Source organism: Bos grunniens, chromosome 13, assembly GCF_055505025.1.
Source record: "Bos grunniens cultivar Pamir isolate PY7600 chromosome 13, Bosgru_T2T1.0, whole genome shotgun sequence".
Classification (NCBI taxonomy): Eukaryota; Metazoa; Chordata; class Mammalia; order Artiodactyla; family Bovidae; genus Bos; species Bos grunniens.
In genome coordinates, this window is record NC_141177.1 from 28,242,816 (window position 1) to 28,263,664 (window position 20,849).

A 20,849-nucleotide genomic window follows, 5' to 3' on the forward strand; every position below is an offset into this window, starting at 1 on the left:
AAACCTTTCAGATCCTGAGTCTGAGATTCAGAGGCTCACGTGAGCCTTAGCAGGTGCCCAGGTAGACCTGTGTTCTCGGCACCGTGCACAGGGAGATGTGGGGGGAGCCCAGATGTCCAGTCCTCACCTCCCAGAGGTTGTGCCTGTGGCTGGGACCCCGGCCCACAAACCCTCACCGTGGTGTGAGGTGAATCTGGCTGATTCCAGCTGCTGCCCTCATGCCGACAAGCTCAGAACAAACACTGTCATGCTCCCATCTCCTGAGGCAGTTGCTGGGACAGGTGACCCTCATTTCCTGAGGGGTGAGGTCTTGCGTCTGTGGAGAGTGACAGCCCCCTGGTCCCCTGGAGGGCTCTGTAAACACACAACCACAGGCATCACTCCAGAGGGCATGAGTCCGGGCTGGGATCTCACACTTTGCATTTCTAACCTGCAAGCTGACCTGCAGGGAACTCAGAGATAAACCAATGTCTTTGGGCCTCTTAGATGGGAATGTCCCTGTCTAACCAACCCACTGCATGCTAACATGAGGACTCCTAGAGGGGATGTGACCTCACGAAGAGACCCCAGAAGTGAGGGTGGCATGCAGCCAGATGCTCCAACCTTGAGGCCTGACCCCCGGCACTCAGATCCTGCCTCTGCCTAATGAGCTAAGAGGACTTCAGAAGTGACTTGGCCTCTCTGGGTCCCCTGGTAGAGAAGGGATGACCTTCCTGTGGCCTTGAAGGGAGGAAGGATGCAGGCAGAGACGGTGCAGAACGTTCAGTGCCCATGAAGTGCCCAGGGCACATGGAGAGCAGTCATCTGCATCCTGGCTGCCAGGGACTTCCCTAGTGGCTCAGACGATAAAGAACCTGCCTGCAATGCAGAAGACCTGGGTTTAATCCCTGGCTCAAGAAGATTCCCATGAGGAGGGCATAGCAACCCGCTGCAATATTCTTGCCTGGGAAATCCTATGGACAGAGAAGCCTGGTGGGTTACAGTCCACCGGGTCAAAATGAGTCGGACACAACTGAACCACTAACGCTTTCACTTTCTGGCTGCCGGGGAAGGGGCAACGTGCAGGCTGTTCTGCACGTTGGACCAACCTGAAAGCTGTTCTGTGATGCTCATCAAGGAGCCTAGAGACAACCCCACCATCATCATGAGAGACGCAGGGTTGGTCACAAGGCTGGGAGGATGTCAGGCTTCCTGAGAAATCAAGGCCTCGGGATGCACACACCTAGCACAGATCCTTCTGATGAAGGCGGGACGCAACCTAGGGAACCTTTTGGTTTTTAACTGCCGCAGACTCTTAAGTACAGGAATTCAACACGGAAGACAGCTGGGCCCTGGTAGGGAAAGTCCCAGAGGGGGTCTCAGTGGAATACGGTTAGCCTAGATAGGTTTTTCCGCTGATGTAGCATTAGGTTTTGCCTACAAAGGTCTGTACAGTCAAAGCTATGGTTTTCCAGTAGTTGTGTATGGATGTGAGAGCTGGACAATAAAAAAGGCTGAACACCGAGAAATTAATGCCTTCGAGCTGTGGTGCTGGAAAAGACTCTTCAGAGTCCCTTGGACAGCAAGGAGATCAAATCAGTCAATCCTGAAGGAAATCAACCCTGAATATTCATTGGAAGGATTGATGCTGAAGCTTAAGTATGAATCCTTTGGCCACATGATGCGAAGAGCCAACTCATTGGAAAAGGTCCTGATGCTGGGAAAGATTGAGGGCCCGAGGAGAAGGGGACGACAGAGGATGAGGGACTGGATGGACATGAGTTTGAGCAAACGCCAGGAGATGGTGAAGGGCAGGGAAGCCTGGTGTGCTGCAGTTCACCGGGTCGCAGAGAGACGGACACGACTGAGGCACTAAACAACAGAAAAATCAACATTAGGTTTGGGGAAGGATACAAGTTGTTGTTTTTTGTTGTTGTTGTTAAATCAGTTAGTTTTGTCTGTGTGTGTCTAACATTTCTATGCAACTTTTTTGCAAAAGGGAGTGAAGCAGGCTCTCTGTCCACAGCAGACAATACCAAGAGCAGTGGGTTCTCACTGGGTCCAGAGCTCAGCTGAGGGTGGAGACGATGCCATGACTGGAGAAGGGCCATGTAGGGCCAGGTGCCTCCAGCCAGGCTTGGGCTATCCTGGTCTAAGGTCTGTCTCCGTACCATGAGTTCCCGTGTGCTCCTGGCTCTGAGGCTTGGAGTAAAAGGAACATCAACTGTGGAAAGTGCAGAGGCAGCCACTCGGGGCGCCGTGAAAGTGAGCCTGGAGGCCACACAGGTGCAGGCGCCACGGGTACACAGGAGTTCTTGGTTATAGAATTCCATGCACATTAGAACATCCTGAAATACAGAAAGGTAAAAGAAAGAAAGTAAAATAAAACTCACTGGTGACTAGAGAAGACCAGAGTGCACATTTCTGTGTGTTTCCTTCCAGCCTTTTCTCTACCCTTGAAAAAATCATGGGACTCATATCGCCTGTAACTTTGGCACCGTCTCTTCATTTACTATTATCGTATGGAATTTCTTCGTGTATTCAAAGAGTAACTTCTCATGACATGTAATATCCCAAAATATGAACGCAGTGCAATGCATTTAACTACTATTTACTACTATCCGAATTCCAGAATTTTTTCCTGATATTTTTACTCTTTTATATATACACACTATTATCATAAAGACAACTACAATGAACGTCTTTATTTGTAGGGTTTTGTCCACACAGTTTCACTGGGACAGGTTTTGGCTCTGGAGTTATGGGGTCAAGAGCACGGATCTTTTCTGAGGCCCTTGAAAGTCACTGGCCAAATGCTGGTCCCAGCAGTGACGAGGTCCATGACTTCAGAACAGCCAACATCCAGACCCACTGGTTCCCATCAGGCATGGGCTCTTACCAGTCTAATTTCCATAGCAACTCTCTGAATTCAGTACTGTTATACCACCCCTACTTTTTAAAAGAAGCAGCTGAAGCTTAGAGAGATTGAGGGCCTTCCCTATGTCCACAAATCTTTGGACGAGGGTCTGTGTGACACCAAATCCCACACCCTCAATCATCAGCCCTGCTGACTCAGAGCATACACCTCAGTGCAGAGGGCTCACTTTATATACTCCGTCACTGTGATGGGTGAGGAAGATACACCACTTTTGTTTGGTTTGATAACTGGAAGATGTGAACATTTTTCATGAGTTTATCAATCCTTTGTATTTATTTTGCTGTAATTATCTATTTGTGGTCTTTTTCCTGTTATAATAAAGTTCCATTGTTATTGATTTATAGGAACTCTTTATATAGTGAGGTTATTAACTCTGGTCATATTTGTTGTAAATTCATCCATAAATAAGGGTGTTAAATTAAAATATATGAGTACTTTCCTTTGTCATTTTTTTCCATTGTTTTCCTCTTTAAAAGCCCTGATCTACTTGTTAAATAGTCAGCTGTATTTTCTTTACCCCCACTCAATCTGTAGTCCATTTCTTTGTACAGACGAGAGGTTTGCTAGAAATGTTCCCCCTAGCATATACCCCTACACACACACCTTTCCCAACACCATCCTGTCTTTTCCTGGATCTAGATTCCAGGGGTTTCCCTGGTGGCTCAGATGGTAAAGAATCAGGCTGCAATACAGGAGACCAGAGTTCAATCCCCGGGTCAGAAAGATCCCCTGGAGAAGGAAATGGCAACCCACTCCAGTATTCTTGCCTGGAGACTCCTACGGACAGAGGAGCCTAACAACCTATAGTCCATGGGTTTGCAAAGAGTCTAACACAACTTAGTGATTAACACACACACACACACACACACACACAGATTCTAAGTGATGCCTTTTCCTCTGCAAAACCTAACCAGGCTCCTCTGCCTCTTTTCTCCCTTTCTGCAGAAAGGAAAGAAGAACACAGTCCCGGACCCCGTCCAGCCTCCGAAAGACACGTTGCTGCCATGGCCACAGCGCCAGAGCTCCAACGGGCTGAGAAGGCAGAAACGGGACTGGGTCATCCCACCCATCAACGTGCCAGAGAACTCGCGTGGGCCCTTCCCGCAGCAGCTGGTGAGGGTGAGTGGAGAGCCTCCTGCCGAGGGGGCTGCTCTCAGCTTTAGTCTAGGCTTCTTCTCCCAGGATGTCAAGAATTGAGCCTGATAGGCATATTCCTGGAGCCTGGGATGGCTCTGCACTGGGTGTCTGAGAAGATCAAGATTTCGCCTTTTCAGTAACAAGATCAGTATTGCACAGAACAGAAAAAAATCAGAAGGGCAGTCGCATCCTCCAGGGTGGACAGGCCTGCTCGCTTTGGGTCCTCTCTCTCCGGTCACTGTCAAGTGACAACTCTGGTGCTTGGGAAGAGATGGGACAGGAACTTAGGTCGTGGCCCTTGACCTCTGACATCTTCCTTTGATCTGTTTGTCCACACTTCTTCCCCATTATGACTAAGATGCTAAATGGAGAATGATGGCTTCTCTGTGCTAACAGTGACCTTGGTGAAATCAGAGAGCCTGAGAATGAGCCTGGGGTGCCAGGGGGCAGTTCTGTGTCTTTTCCCTCGGTGTCATCTGCTCCTGACAGCCACCATGAGGTTGCTTTTCCTGAAGGAGGGAAAGACTCATTTCACAAATTCATGTTTCAATAATCAAGGCCATCAACTAGCATTTTCTTCTTCCCTTTGAATGAAAATTGCAACCCAATATGAGCAATAATTTGATAAAATGGTAGTGAGAATTCCAGTAGATAATGCCATCCATGGAGAGTGCCTTGCCCCACTCTGTTATTAAGGTGTTATCTTCATTTCTTGGCCTGATTTGTCTGTTTTGTTTCCTATTCTGTTTGATGCAAAAAGGGAGGGTGGTGTTTAATATGCAGAGATGAAGCTGCAAACTTTGCAGGGACCCCAGGTCAGACACCCCACCACACACACATCACAGCCACAGTGACATGTCATGAACATCATCCTGCCTTCTCCACGCGTGATGCTGTGACTTAAGAAATATATAGTTTGGTGTTCATCCCCGTTATTCACCAGAACCCCTAAAGCCTATGCAGTTTCCTAAAAGATAAGAGTGAAAAAGATGTCTGCAGACATTCATAGCAAACCCTGTCTAGCACAGCTGAGTTTATGCACAGGGGGACTTTTGGAAAGCAGGGGACCCTTGTCAGCAGGGGAACCAACCCTGAGACCAGAGGGCTGGTACCTGTACTTCTGCCACCCCTACCTCCAGGATGGAAAGGGGGCTGGAGGTTGAACCAATGGCCATGATTTAATCAATCATGCTGATGTGATGAAGCAAGCCTCCATAAAAACCAAAAAGGACGGGGTTCAGAGAGCCTCGGGGGGTGAGCACATGGAGATCTGGGGCGCCCCTTCCCCGCCTCACCCCACACCCCTCTTCCATCTGATTGTTCCCAAGTCACAGCCTTTACAATAAACTGACAAGCCAGTGACTGCACATTTCTGAATTCTGTGAGCTGCTCTAGCACGTTAATCCAACTCGAACCTGAAGAGGAATTGTTGGAATCTCAGATTTACAGCCAGCCAGTTAGAAGCACTGCTGGAATATTCTGCTGCCCTGGCTCCCAGTCTCCCAGGTTAATGCTAGTATCACCTGACACAGGGAAATTCCCTCCTCTGTCTCACAGGCTGCACATAGGCTTGTGAAAGGCTCTTCCATGGGCAGAGCCTTATCCTGTGAGGGTCCCCAGGATCTGCTGGGTCCGTTGGTCCTGCCGTGTCTGTCCTCTGCTGGACGATGGAGGAAAACACACCGGTGTGCTTTCCTTCTGACCCCTTCCAGGGTCCCAGGGACAGAGAAGTTGTGGCTGGTGATGGCAGGGGGAGGGCTGACTTCCCCTCACTGGCAGGGGCTCACCACCCCACCAGCCCACGGGCATGTTGATGGGGATATGTCTTCTCACAAGCCACAGTGATGTCTACATGCTCCAATGGGGGAAAACATGCCCCCTCCCAAGTTAATACAAAGCTTGCGCATTGGGCAGGCAAGCAGCAGCAGGCAGAGCCTCTCAGGTCCTTGTAGATGCAAGCTCCAATGACTGGCCTTGCTGGTGAGCAGGCCAGGTGTCCAGCGTCAGGTGAGCAGAGCTGCACATTCCACATGCCGGAAGCCAGCAGTCACAATTCAGAGTCACTGGGGGGCAAGCTCTCCTGTTTTCTAGTCTGAAGCGTTGCTGTGGTTTGGAGAGTGTGTCCTCTGCTCCTCAGACGTCCAATGTGTCTGCAGCCCTTGGAGGGAGGCTACCTCCAAGTCGATCTCTGCTCTGACGCAGACTGCAGGAAGAGAGGGTGGCTTAGGGTGGGCTGATGCTATGACAAGCTTTCCCACAATTTCAGAAATGTAACTCAATACATGCTTATTTCTTGCTCCTGGAACGGTCACTTGAGGATGGTCACTCAGGGCTCCAGAGCGAGGGGCACAGGATGGTTGGGCCTGGACATGGCAAACACCAGTTGGGCCAGAATCCCATTGGCCAAATTGCAGAGGAACCAGGGTACACAGCCCAGCTCTGCCCCAGGAGGAGGGCTATGTGTGGCGAGGCACTGGGCGCTGACCCAGCAGGTTTCCCTGAGATGACAATGGTGCATGTCCTTTCCTCTCTAAGGGTCCCTCTGCTCCGAGGAGAGGGTGGCGGAGGTGAGCGATCGAACCTGACTTACTGCCCTTCTCTGAGCTGGTCTATCTTTATCCTGCTGTCCTGCTGTTTGTCCTCCATACTTAGTATGCTCCGACATCATGCTCATTATTTACTCATCTAAGGACAGGCCTCCTGAAGGCCAGGCCTGCCTGCATCTCTAGTGCTGTGAACAGTAGACACTGCCTGTGTTGAATGAATGTGTGAGTGAGCAATTGGAGCCACGCCAGTGGTGAACACTGTCCTGGGTGCCCATGGTGGTCGAGACACAGGGCATCTGGGGGATCTTGGCACTGTTGTCCTGGCTCCTCCGGGGTCAGACTGCTTCCACCAGAGTCAGGCATCCAAGTTGAGCTGATCCTTTTGGGGAGATTAATCTTCAGCAGATGGAAAATAGAGTCTCCATAATGGTTTCTGTACAGTATTTGTGTTTTCCCAATGGATTCCAAAAGGCTTTCCTGGTGGCTCAGATGGTAAAGAATCCACCTGCAGTGCAGGAGACTCAGGTTCAATCTCTGGATCGGGAAGATCCCCTCTAGAAAGAAATGGCAATCCACTCCAGTATTCTTGCCTAGGAAATCCCATGGACAGAGGAGTCTGGCAGGCTACAGTCCATGGGGTCTCAAAGAGTCAGACACGACTGAGTGACTAACACACACACAATGGATTTCAAGTCATTACATGAGAACTCAGCCCAGAAACTCATGCATACAAATGCACACACACACAGGTGTGCATACACCCGTTCCCACTTCACACGCAGACCCACACTCTCACGTGCTCACTGTCTGCCTCTTCCTGCCCTCTCTCCCTCTCTCCTCCCCCCTTTCCTCCTTAAACTCTTAAGTAGCACAGACAAGGGTTTGGGGTTCTTTTCTGACACATTTCTGTCTACAGGAAATCGATGAGTTTCCTGTCAGTGTTTTTTTGGGGGGGAGAGGTGCTCCTGAAAGAAGCCCCCAATCACAGTGAGCGTGAATACAGCTTGATGGGAGCGGGAAGCCGGGTGCGGACCATGGAGGTGCAGCTGGGATCAGCTGCAATTCTGTGCTCATTAAGGCATTTCATTCTGATAAAAAATGTTAAATGAAAAAGTGGGAGGGAGAGGAGCAGGCAGAATGTTCTTCCCAAAAAACCTCCGTTAATTACAGGCTTTTTCCTTGGAAAGGATATCATGTTTCTTCACAAGCCTTCCTTCTGCTGGGCGGGGAGAAGAGATAATAGGTAGGCAGAGGGGAGTCCTGGGCCAGGAGAGGGTTGCTGTAGCTGGCGGGGCTGCCGGGAGCTGTGATGGCCGTGGCAAGGGGTGGAACAACTCAGGGGCTGTGCCCACCCAAATTAAATCACGAGCTAAATTAAGTGGTGAGTGAGGAGATGCAGCCACTTCATGGAGATCCCACTCGGAAGATCCAGGCTGTGCTTCCTCTCAGAAGGAAGGAGGAAGCAGTTCACAGCCATTAAGCCAACCCCCTAGGAAGCTGCACAGAGGCTCTTCATTATCCAGGATCATGGAAAATGCAGGAGGGGGCCCCCTGGCAAAGGGTAACAGGCGACCTTCCTGCTCCTGAATTCCAGCTCTGTCTGGGCTCCGGATGGAACGGTTTGGGGCCACCTATGGGTGCCAGGCACTGTGCAGGCTAGAGAGTCAGAAGAGAGAAAATACACAGCCCTTTTGTGGCCTCAAGAAGCAGCAGGCATCCATTTCCCACTTGTCATCCGGAGTTTGGTCCCTTTACTACCTCGGTTAGGACGCCTTCACATGTAGATTAGAGGAGGGTTTTGAAAAGACACTCACTTTTCTAGCGTGTATGTTAGGTTTGACTTCTGGCAAGATTCAGAATGAGGGTAAAATCAAACTTTTAGAAAGAGGACACATTCTTAGCTGAGTCTAATAAAAATTCAGAACTGGTTAACTTGAGAGGTTGTCCAGGGCAACCGTAGGAGTCGGCTCAAGATGACGAGGAGGCAGGCAATGCTCTTGGGAGACAAGTTCTTTAATTTTGGAAGTTGGCATTTTAATAGACAACGAGTCATCCAAACCCATCCTCAGAGCCCTTGCCTGAGAGCCGGCCTGGAGAGGAAGCTCTGAATAGAAGGCTCCAGAAGGAAGTCCTTACGTAATTGCTCTGTGTGGAAGATGGCCACGTGGAAAAGATGAGCCAGAGACTCACCTAGAGTAGGGAGAGCAAGAACTGGGCTGCAGGTGGCTTGGGAAATGTCATAAAAACCAGCCCCTTGACATCAGATAACCCAAATGAGCTTCAGCCAACTGAAGTCAAAGGTTTTCTCACATGTTCTTGACAGTTCAGTTCCCATTTTGTGCATGTGGACCACACAGCCTCAGGTCCACCCACAAATGTTTACAGACCTTTATATAAACAGAGGATGACCTGGGATTGGGGAACAAGGGCTCAGGAGCTAGTTGTGGGATGAAAAGTGCCCTGGTCTTGGGTCTGCATCATGAAATGTGTGACAGGGAAATGGAAGATAACCCCAGATCTGCCCAGGATAGACTCTCCATAAATGTTCATCAGATGTATGAATACATGTGTTATCCTATACATGTATGCATTCTGTGTTATCCTACAAAACATTTGCTGGGTGGTCTAGCAATGTAATTGTCACTGAGCCTACCTCAGAACCTGGTACTCGGAAGGCATCCATCCATTCATGAATGATGGATGTGGTATTATGCACCTTCTTGTGGAAGGCAGGTTAGCTCTCAAAGCACAGTGTGCATGTCTTGTCCCCCTCCCATCATTTCCCTGTTGTCACCGGGAGAAAACCTAACCGCCAAGCACATCCTATGGGACCCCGTGATCTGACTGTGCCCAGACTCCCACCCTGCTGGGCCACGCGCAGCTTCCATTTCTGATCACATCCTTCGTTTCCTGGAGTCCTGTGTTTTCCCTGTGTTTTAGCCACCCCAACCTGCCTACTTCCTCTGTTCTCTGAGAATGCTCCACATCTCAGGTTTAACACAGGCCCTCCCCCATTGTCTGCATATGTGGCCCTCCCCCATTGTCTGCGTATGTGGCAGAGTTTTTGACACTGTTTTTTTTTTCGGTAATTATCAGTCTGTCTCCCCAGTAAACACAGAGGTCCTTGAGAGATAGTTCACCTGTCAAACACAACAACGGGGGCAGAACAGATGTCATTAAGTTTTACTGAGTGAATGAATGATTCAACTATTGTGCACAGATCTAGTAGTCCGCTTTTCATGATCATTATGGAGATTGTTGGGTTAGATAAACAATACTTGGAAATAATGAAACTGGAAGTTCTGTTTCTGGAGTGCAGGAGTAGTGTATATCAGATGAATACTCCTCAAATAACAGTTGTAAACTTTGGGGAAATGTTTTTGCTAAAAACTATTTGAAGTTGCTTGAGAATGATCAATAGTAGGCAGAAACTGCTGGGGACTCCACCCTTGAAAAGAAAACAGAACTGAGTGTGACCTGTGTTTGTGTGTCTTTAAGAGCACCCCCAATCTGTCCTTGCATCAAAATGTAGCTAGAGCTCACCCAGAAAACCAGTCTTTCTGGCCAGAGGAGTTGGAAGATGGGATTTAGAGCTGACAAAGCAGCTGGAATGTGAGGGGATAAATCCTGTAAAATATGTAGCCAGAGGTGGAGACTCCCAGAAATACTCATAAATTCTGTCCAGTTCCTCAGCTGCCCCTTGAAATGTACATGCACACAGAAGATTCCAGAGAATCCAGAGAAAAGCAACAGCTAGATGATTGAAAGAATCAAGAAGAGACTCACCAGGCAAGGTAAACAGATTTAAATTTCAGTCCAGCCAAGTCAACACCCTTTAGAAAAAGACAGCAGAGCCAGCTTCTCTACAGTGTATCATCTACAATGATTACAATGACCAGAATACAAACAAAAAGTACTAGACATGCCAATAAAGGAAAACGTGACCGAAAATTAGGCAAAAACTGCTCATAGAATCTAACCCAGATATTGGAATTAGCAACAGGGCCTTTAAAATATCTCTCACAAATATACTTCAAGGACTTAAAGGAAAATATGGTCAGAATGAATGAACACATTGAGAATCACAACAGAAAAATGGAAACTCCAAAACTACAACCAAATGGAAATGGTAAAACTGGAGAGCGTGGTGTCTCTAATGAAAAACTTACTGGATGGGCTTACAAAGTAGATTGTAGAGGGCAGAAGAAAGGTCAGTGCATCAATCAGTAAAAATTATTCAACCTGAAGAATGGCAGGAGAGAGAGGATTGAAATGCACAGAGTTTTGATAGGATAAGATCAAGTGGCCTAATGTGTGTAACTGGAATCCCAGAGAAAGAGGAGAGAGGTGATAAGATAAGAAAAATGCCTGAAATTTCCCCAAATTTGGTAGAGAGACAAACTTACAGATCTGATAAGTTCAGTGAATCTTGAGTAGGATAAAAACAAACAAAGCCATACCTTAATTATTGTCAAACTGCTGAAATTCTAAAACTAGAGAGAAAAATTGTTGAAAAAGAGGAAGAATGAAGCACAACAAGGACCACAATGAGAGCAAGGGCTGGATTCTCTGTAGGAGTGATGGAGGTCTCTGGGCAATGATGTTTTCAAATTGCTCAATGAAAATAAACTGTCAACCAAGAATCCTATATCCAGAAAAAACATATCCCTCAAAATTAAAGGTTAAATAAAGGCCTTTCTGATAAACAAACTTAAGGAACTCCTTACCAGCGAGCCCACATTAAGCAGTAAATGATGTCCTTTAGGCTGAAAAGAAATGACACCTGTTGGAAATTCAGATCTACAGGAAGATATGGAGAACACAGGAAAAAATAAATGTGTGGGTTGACATAAAAGACTATTTTTCCTCTTATTTAAACAGGCAGCTGACTATTTAAAGCAAACATATAGCAGTATATTGTGGGTTTATAATTTCTATAGTTATAACAAATATGACAACAATAGGACCTGCTAGAAAGACAACTAATGTGGCCCGAGCTCTAGACTCAGCCTTGCTTGTCAGGGTGATTGTCTGACGCACACAGCAGTGTAACTGGAACTTGCCCCTGTGGCTATGCAACTTCTGCAGGTGCACAAGACCCACCTCCGAGTGCACAGGACCCTCTGCCAGGTGGATGTTGCCCTCCGAAAGCTCAGTGTACCTCCCTTTCAAGGAGTCACCTAGGAGCAGGTTCTGGGCAGAGGTGGCTGCTTTCTAAGAGGCAGAGCCTTCAGATGCTCCAATTCCTAACCTCTGTAGTGGGTCTTTCTGACCTATTCATCAAAGCCAGAAATGCGTACGGGTGAGTGAAGAGGAAGTAGATTTTCTCAGCCTCTGGGAAGAAACAGAGCAGGGTTGCTCCGGGATTTTGCTCGTGTCTGAATTTCCTTTGCAAGTAGATCTGAAGAGATTGCAGAAGTGTCACCTCTGCCTCCACCACATTTTCCACTGTTTCAAGGGTCGCTGAAATGGAAGGAGCTGGAGCAGAAGGAGCTGGAATTAAAGGAGTTGAAATGATTGAAGAAGAGGATCCACTGGGCATCTGCTTGTCCACACCAGGAGACACACCTCCACCCTCCACGAGAACGTGTTCAAGTATTGGGAGTAACAGTTTCAGAGAAATAGCAGGACTCCTTTCCTGGTGAGGCGGGGCAGCAAGAGTGCCCAGCACCTGCAATGCAGGGTCCACCGTCTGCCCAGCCCTGGTGGGGAGGGTCAGCACTGTCAGCCCCCAAGTCAGTTCTGAAAGCACAGCCCCCACCAAGCGTGCCTTCGGGGCTCTTTCGAGGCAGCCTCCAGGCCTCCCTGTAATTACTTGAGGGGAGCATGCATTACCCTCACAAAAGCCAGAGGGACCTGAAGAAAGCGTCGTTGAATGCCTCTGCACCGTGGGTTCTGTGATTTAATCAATCGTGCAGAAGACACGTGCAAGTCCCTTTGTGTTTACGGCTCCCTCATCTGAGTAGAGAATGATCCCTTTCTTGAATTGCTTTAATGGCTATATTTATGCAGCTGAAAGTTCCTTAAGAAATGAAAGTAAAATCAAATTTCTGTAAATGCTCAGATAATTTATTGGAGAATATTCAATTAGAATATATTAATATTTTAGGTTTCCACCATTAATTTAATATTCAGAAATGTAATTTAGTCGTAGAATCTCTGGATCACCCTGGGTGGATGGGGTTTAGGACGTGGACTCTGAGCACCTGCTGAGAATGGTCAGCTCCCAGGGCCTTCCTCTCCCCGACTGTTTCCCACGAGCCAGGATTCTGCTACAGCCCCCAGGCCTCGTGTCCACAGACCAGATGTCCACAAGTATGGACACGACCTACATGTATGGTTAGGGCTCACTGTGGACACCAAGGAAGAGCACAGGCGGGGCTCATCAGAGCTCAGAAGACTCCAGAACTTGGGGAGCAGTGGCCAGTAATTGAGGGAAGAGGTGGCTATGTGGGTGAAGCCTGCTTCTCCCCACACACACACTATCCCCCCACCAATCCTTGTGGGCAGGACCAGTTCATTGTTCTTTTACTCCTAAGTCACCTCCAGGACTATGTGGACATTACCAGGGAAACTGACTTCTGACCCTCATTCCCACACTGATGAGTGGGGTCAGGGGGCTGCTGCAGGGTGGGTGCCCTGCAGATAAGCTTGAGCATGTAGAGACTTGAGGGTACCTCAGGGAAGGGCTGTCAGCCGTCCTTTCCTGGAAGGGGTGCCCTTCATTCTGCGGTGTGGCCTCCTTTTTTGTATGAAATGATGACAGGTCACGGTGAAGGTTAAGCCTGGACATGTACACTGAGCATCCCCTCTGCTGTTCCGGGCACAGAGGACACTCAAAGACACGATGAGAAAGAGCCCAGCCACCCAGAGTCTACTGTTCAGGGAGAGGAGGAAGCAAACTGCTGATTATGTATTGGGGACCAGGAGATGTGGGGTGCGAGGGTGTTCCCATCAAACCAGGCAGCCCAAAGAGCCTTCCCTGGTATGAGCGCAAATACAGGGGCAGATGAACCAGGGTGATACCAAGGGGAAGAGCATTCTAGACAGAGGGAACATCAAGTATAAAAGCTCAGTCTTGAAGGAAGAGCCAGGAGGTCAGAGTGGCTGTATGGGGATGGGCAGAGAGAGGGTGAGGGTGATGAGGCAGGGAGTGCCAGGGCCAGGTCACAAGGGGCTTGCCCATCAGGATGACCCAATACGGTGCTAATGATCCCCGGGGAATAAGAGGCTCCCTTTAGTCACTCTGTCCATCCGTGGCCAGGGGGCCCTGGAGCTTCTGACCCTCAGTGTGCACGTGATGGGAGCAGCAGTTGCAGGGCGACCACCAGAAGGACACATGACCCCGGGGTGGTCACGGACGGGGGTCCCTGCAGGCACTGAGGAGGGAGGACGCACCATGCAGTCTTTGTTTTCTGAGATGCCTCCAAGCTCAGGAGGGAGCAGATGGCAGAGGACACCACTGCTGGTGTCCAGGGGTCGTCCAGGTGTCCCCTGGAGCCTAGGGGGAGAAGCCCACAGGCCCCTGCCATCCTGGGACGACAACAAGAAACCCCCAGAGTTACCACCGTCCTGCCGGAGACACAGGTTTGTTTCTGATACTTAGTGTCTCCTGTTAATCACTTCCAAACCACAGACACTTTATTTTGAAGACTCTTTTCCTCCAAATTGTACAGAATCAGGTCGGGGGCTCGGCGGGGGTGGGGAGCGGTGCAATCTGTGTCCACAAGGCTCCCAGCTGAGGATCTGACTTCCCCTCCCTGGAACAAGAGCACAGAGATGCCAGCTCACAAGCAAAGCCAGTCAGAACAGAGAGTGTCTGGGGAGGGAGCTCAGGCCGCCTCTAACCTACAGAAGACAGCGGCAGACGGTGCTGCGGTTTCAGCCGCCCCCGTGATGCTGGAGCAGTCAAGCCTACATCTCCAAAGTTATTCTTAAAAATGACACCCCAGAGACAGGCTGTGTTGACGGCTGGACTTGCAGCCAGACTGCTCTGAGCTTTGTTTACTTCTGGCTACAGTCCCGTCCAAGAGCGGCTGGGTCTCAGGCCACCACGGCCCTCAGCACAGGGCCCTCTCCATCTCGACTATCAGGAACAGCCTCAGCACTGGCCCTCACTTAATCAAACCCAAGTCCAAAAAGGCATTTGCACCTACACTTAGGTGTTCAGCCTCCCAGTCTGCTTGGCCATTGAGTTACCAGCTTGATTTGGGCTTTGGGGCTTCTTGAGCTGTAAAGGCTTATTAAGTCAAGAAGCTGATTTCATTTCCCAAAGAAGGAGGCGTTAAGAACAAGAAAAGCCACGGAGCCTCAGTGTCTGTTTGTTAAAAGCAAACCTAAGCAGACAACTGAGCAGCGTCTCATAGAGGCCTGGGCCCTCCTAAGCCCCCCAGGTTGTAGATGTGCCCCCCGGGACAAGGTACCAGCAGCCTGACCCACACCTTCGCGCCCCTCCTCTATCCCTGAGCAGTGCATCATGAGGACGAAGCGGGTTACCTCAGTCGTGGCTTCAGGAACGGTCTACGTATGTGAAACACATTAAGGGAGCGGGCACGGCTGGTGTGTCCCATGTGCTGGCAGAAACCTGCTCTCCATGCTCTGCTGGGTTCTGAGGCCACCTCTGTCCCCCGCACATCATCCCCGCAGCCCAGGGAGCTGCATGCAGGTCGGAGCTGGTCAGGGCTCAGAAGCACGTTTTCAACTTACCTGTTGCCTCTAGGAAGCGGAACCAACAGAGAAGAGAGAGAAGAGGCTTGTTCCCCGTGGCCAAACAGGGAGGTCCCAAGCCTGGGCACTTTGTCTCCAGAAATCAGCACCCAAATCAACACTTAGGCTTCCTACTAAAAAGAATAGAATCCTTGGGACTTCCCAGGCGGTGCAGTGGTTAAGAATCTGCCTTGCAATGCAGGTGACATGGGTTCAGTCACTGGTCGGGAACTAAGATCCCACATGCTGGGGAGCAACCAAACCTGCTCACCACAACTAGAAAGTCCATGAGCCACAATGAAAGATCCGCGTAAGGCATCGAAGATCCGCGTGCCATAGCTAAGACCCGACGCAGCCAAACACATAAACAAAAAGAAGAGAATCCAAAAGTAAACCAGGCTGCAAAGTTACCCTGTAGATTTGGACAGGGCTGGTGGGAAAGCATGTCGGGGTGACTAGTATGTCCGTAACCTATCAGGCCAGTGACTGTCCATCTGTACACCTATTCCTCCATCCCTCTGTACATTTATCTGTCCGCCTCTCTCTCCATCCGTCCATGTCCCTATCTGTCTGCCCATGCGTCCATCCATTCGTCCATCCATACACTCGTTTGTCTGTCCATCCATCCATCTCTCCCTCGCCCACCTACCCGCTTGTCTACCTAGTGTCTGCCCGCCCATGCTGGCCATCCAGGACTCTCAGTGCCCTGCACACTGTAAGGCAGAATCTGCCGTGACCACAGCAACACACACTCCATCTACTTTTTCAAAAGTTAGAAGGCCTGCGAAGTAAAGGATAAACTGAAGAAGTCAAAAACCCCACATGGTTAGTTGGCATCATTAAAATCCTTTCAGCATTTGAAGGCTCCCCCTTGAGGACAAAGGTAATACATTTTTGATAGTGGTGGGAAATCCTCCCCCAGGTTTGGGGGAGAGCCATCCATTTGGCTTAACTATGAACATGACAGAACTACTGAACTCGATGATGACGCCGATTCCTGAGCAAGACTTTAGGACCGGAGAAAACATCTTGATTGCTTTCTCAGATCATCAACAGCCAAAAAATGTGGCTTATATGAAAGAAGTGTGTTTGTTCCTCCAGCTTCCTCCTTAGAGGGAATTTCAGGTTTTTTAGGGAGAAGTCCAGTTTAGGCTGGAAGCAAATAGTGACCTGGTCAGTCAATTCAAAGACATCTGTCCAGCACTGACTCTGAGGTCAGCACTGAGTCCCCATAGTCATGGTCGCATCCCGTCCTGGAGAGCTTACGTGCTGGTGGTGGAGACAGACAAGAGAAGAGAGAGGTTCAGAACATGGAAGGAACCATGATAAAATCGAACACAGGGATGAGATGGGCAGGGACGGGCCAGTTGGCTACAGAACTGGTGCATCAGATGGGGTGTGTCACCCAAGGCCCTTGAGCTCCTACAGGGCTAGAAGCCAGCTGTGCGAGGATCAGGCAGAGAGAACAGCAAGTGCAAAGGCCCTGGAGCCGGAATGAGCTTGGTACACAGAGGGATGGAGGTCTGTGCAGTAAGAATGTGGCCAGCACGGGGAGGAGGTAGGAAGGCTGACCAGGGAGGAGAGCAGGAACTAGGTCCCTCAGGGCCTCCGGCCTGGTGGCGGGTCTAGGTGATGCCTCCCCGCCACCGCCCCCCTGCAGGAACGCTGTCTGATTTGTCCTCTGTGATATGCCTTCAGCTGCAGGCTGCATGTGAGAGATGGAACATTAAGGATGGGAGCTGCTCCTGAGCTCCAGGATTGGGGAATTCAGCCCAAGGGATGGTGACATGGGCCTGGCAGGACAGGAGGGAAGACAGAGGAAGAGTGGGACCGTGCAGCCTCCTGACTGGCTGGTGTGAATGGTGACTGCCCATGGGATGCCCCTAACCCTGCCCCAAGGTGGGGGGACACACTGCCACAGGGCACCCTCCCTCCTGGCTGCACGGGAAGTGGGGCCCCAGCCCAGGGCCAAGGGGGGCGTGCTTTGCTCTGCAGCCTGGTATCTGGGGGCCAGAAGGCCAGTCAGTGAGGAAGCCACATGTGTCCCTCCCCTCCATCTAGCATTGAAGGGACACTAATGTCACCACCAATTAGAAAGAGTTCACACCATCCTTTCTTCTTGTGAACCATGGCAAAGCCCAGGGCAAGAAATGACCACGAAAGAGCCTAAAGCATCATGACAGAGAGGTAAACGTTTGCCTGACAGCGGAATGTGTCTGTCCACAGCCCAGGTTTGGTTTGGTTTCAGCTGCACTGGGTCTTAGTCGCAGCATGAGGGGTCTTCAGTCTTCACTGAGGCACATGGGATCTTTCTAGTTGCAGCGTTCAAACTCTTAGATGCAGTGTGTGGGATCTAATTCCCCAACCAGGGATTGAACCAGGGCTCCATGCATTGGAGAACAGTCTTAGCCACTGGACCACCAAGGAAGTCCCAGCCGAGGTTTTTAAATTAAGCAAGTTCTGGCTCGTGTGAAGCTCTGACTGTGTTTAGAAATAGTAATACGCATCTGGGCTTAAAACGATGCTGGTGCCAGGCCTCTCAGAGCCTGGGGTTCAGATCAAGAAGGTCCAGGTGGAATCCAGGCCAAGCCTCTGTGGTTGGGGCGGAGGGGGTTGCTGTGGACCAGGACACACACCTCCCATGGGGCCAGCTGTGGGCCCCAAAGACTCTCACACTGGGAGGATGTTTGCTGAAGAAAACCAGGCTGTTTCCAACCTTTTGCTTGGCTCCCAGGTTGGGGAAACCAATAAAAACTAGCCCTATTGACCCGTCTCGTTCGGAGCCAGAGGTTGCGGGGTGGCAGATCCTTCCTTGAAATCAGGTCCCCGGAGATTGCGCTGAGCTCTAGCCCCTCTTAATGCAAATTTTAAAAGCTTTTAATGTAACGTTAAGTACATACCAGCTACCTGTCAGAGCTGTAGTTATTGAGGGTTAATTTTCTAGCAGCTACATTCCTGATCAACTGTTACTTATAATTAGCCCCTATAAATGTTTCTAAATACTCAGATAATATTTGAATAGTTTAAATAAACTAAATAGCTGTTTTTTTGCTTCCATCGGGAAATCACATTTAAATTGGGAACTTTACTGGGGCAGGTCCATGTATCTGGCTGCTGTAAGTGTAGAGTTGGTTGACACCCAGCTGTTACACTCCAGGGAAAAAAACAGTTTAATATGTTTCAGAGTGTAAGAGGATTATTTTTAAATAGCCCCATGAATATCAGGAGAATTCGAGCAAGCCATAAACAGCCCTGAGTCGAAATTTTCTTAAGGCTGGCGGGGACTTTGCAGGCTGACTCTCCTTCCTCAAAGTCAGCTTTCACGTTTGGTACTTGTGCCCGGCAGCTTCAGCGTGGGTCCCCAGTTTGTTCTGTGTTGACCCTCATGGTTTCAGCGGGCAGAGGCTGGCACACCCCACAAGATACCTGTGGGCCCCTCCCAAGACAAGGATGCTCAGTTTGGGGGTCCTGCTGGGGACCGACGGCGGGGTTTCTGTGAATGTGTCTGCTGAGCTCAGCAAGGTGCTCCCAACACTGTCTCCTCTCCCTGCAGCCCCTCACTCCATCCAGGAACATCCTGGAGTGTAAGGAGGCCCATCGCAGTAGCAGCAGATGCCCCCAGGCTGCCCTGCTCCCACCCTTCTGCCAGCCCTGGGGGGCAAGGTGTGCTGTGTCTCGTACCCCCCTACAAGCCCAAAACATCCTACTGTACATGCTCAGGTACCCCAGCCGGACGCTGCACAACTCGTGGCCAGGAGCAGGGACAGAACACGACAGACCAAAGAGGCCTTTCTGGGGCTTCTTGAGCTGCTGGCAGCAGAGGTGGGTGTGGGAGGGGTGTGTTCATTCACAGGCCTGCGGGGGAGGGCAGCAGTAGCTCTGGGACATTTATCTACCACCTAGGAGGGGTGCCTGGAGAGACCCCTCTATGGGCATCCTGTGCTCAGAGGCCAGTGAACCCTGACTCAGGTCAGGGATTTCCCAGGTAACACAGCTTCACCCATGTGGCCTCTTTCTGAGCACCTAGTCTGTAGCTGGACCTCACAGGAATTCTCCTTTGTGACAGCCAGACGGAGGGCAATCAGGGGTCAGCCTTGGCATCTGGGCCACCTCTGGCCCTTCCTAGTCGAGTCGTGGGGCCGGGAGTGTGTCCTCAACATCCCTTGTGAAGCAGAACCCTCCAAAGCTCAGGACAATCCGTGTGAATTCTTGATGCTGCTCCGGCACCTCTGAATGCAAGGAGTGCGGGCCCCTCTTCCTGCTGGTCCACAAGCTCTGGGAGAATCCTGGCTGTTTCCAGCCTCTGGAGGCACCTGTTTTCCTCAGCCAGCAGCCCCTCCTGCATCTCCAAGGCCAGCATCACAGCACCCACTCCTGGCTGCTCTTTAGTCAAATCCCCTCTCCCTCTGCCATGTAAGGACCTTAGGGCCTCCTGGCTGATCCAAGATCATCTCCCAGCCCAAGAGCCTGAATGCAATCATGCCTGCAGACTCTTATTTATCCTGCGAGGTGACACTCATGGATTCCAGGGATCCAGACCCGGACATCTTTGAATAGGACATATGGCCCTGTTCAGCCGGTCAATTCCAAGGCAGGATATGGGGACCCCTGTAGGTGGGAGGAGAGGAGGTGCTGTCTGGTCTCTGCCCCCTTTCCCGTCATGCTGTGTTACCTGCTCCCCCAGAAACAAGGATGTTCACAACAGCTCACCTTTTCTAGCCTCCCTAGGGGCCTAATGCAGGCAACACCACCCCTGCTCAGTTCAACCCCTAAGCCCTGGAGGAGAAGTGGACTCTGACCCACATCTGTTCCCACCAGAGGCATCAGGCTCAGAGAGGCCAAGGTTCTCACTGGAGGTCACAGCTCAAAGCACAGAGCTAGGCTGGGAACCCACAAAGTCTGGCAAAGTGTACTGGGAGCCCAGAGCGTCCAGGTCCGGGGGTGGCCATCATCCCCATTTTTACCATCTCTGGATTAGCAGTAAAGGCATTATTTCTGCAGATTATCTCTTTGAAGGAAAACTTACTCAGAGAAAGAAAAACAAGCTTCTCTGTTGGAGGGAAGGAAAAATAGGAATCTTTGGCTTGTGTTTTTCACTTGCTGCTTCATACTATTCAGCCATACCAGCTCCAGGATGGCTGCAAACAAGACAGTGACTGAAGAAAAGCAAAGCAAGATCCGTGGAGACCCCTTGCATGCCCCGGGGCGGCGAGGGGCTGAGGACTTACTGAGCAGAGATGCTGCCACAGGTGTGGATGTGGGTGGGGCAGGTGACCAGGGCTGCCCTCCATTGACTCCGAAGCCTCATCACTGGGGGCCACTGGTCAGGGGAGGGCACCCTATGTGCTGCAGGCTGGGTCCTGTACTCCTCACCCCACCTACCTTTGCACAATGCTCACAGACTGGGTCTGGCTCGAGTATTTCTGCCTTGTCATCCATTTGGAGTGAGTCTAGCATCCTTGGGCGTGGGCAGATGGGGAGGTAGTCGCGTCTGCGATGTCGCTGCTGGAATCTGACAAGTTGTGGACCGCAAGGAGCCTCGT

At 50.3% G+C, this 20,849-nt stretch overlaps 1 protein-coding gene across 3 annotated transcripts in view; it reads left to right on the top strand.

The window, feature by feature from the left end:
- The window catches only part of CDH4 (cadherin 4), a 479,150-nt gene that overhangs the window by 366,697 nt on the left and 91,604 nt on the right, over positions 1-20,849 (top strand). For 2 of the 3 annotated variants that reach the window (XM_086332762.1, XM_086332763.1), the window contains one exon: positions 3,863-4,036. In XM_086332762.1, the coding sequence (XP_086188888.1) occupies positions 3,863-4,036 (174 nt within the window). The remainder of the gene's footprint in view (positions 1-3,862; positions 4,037-20,849) is intronic. The other variant, XM_086332761.1, reaches the window with a different exon arrangement.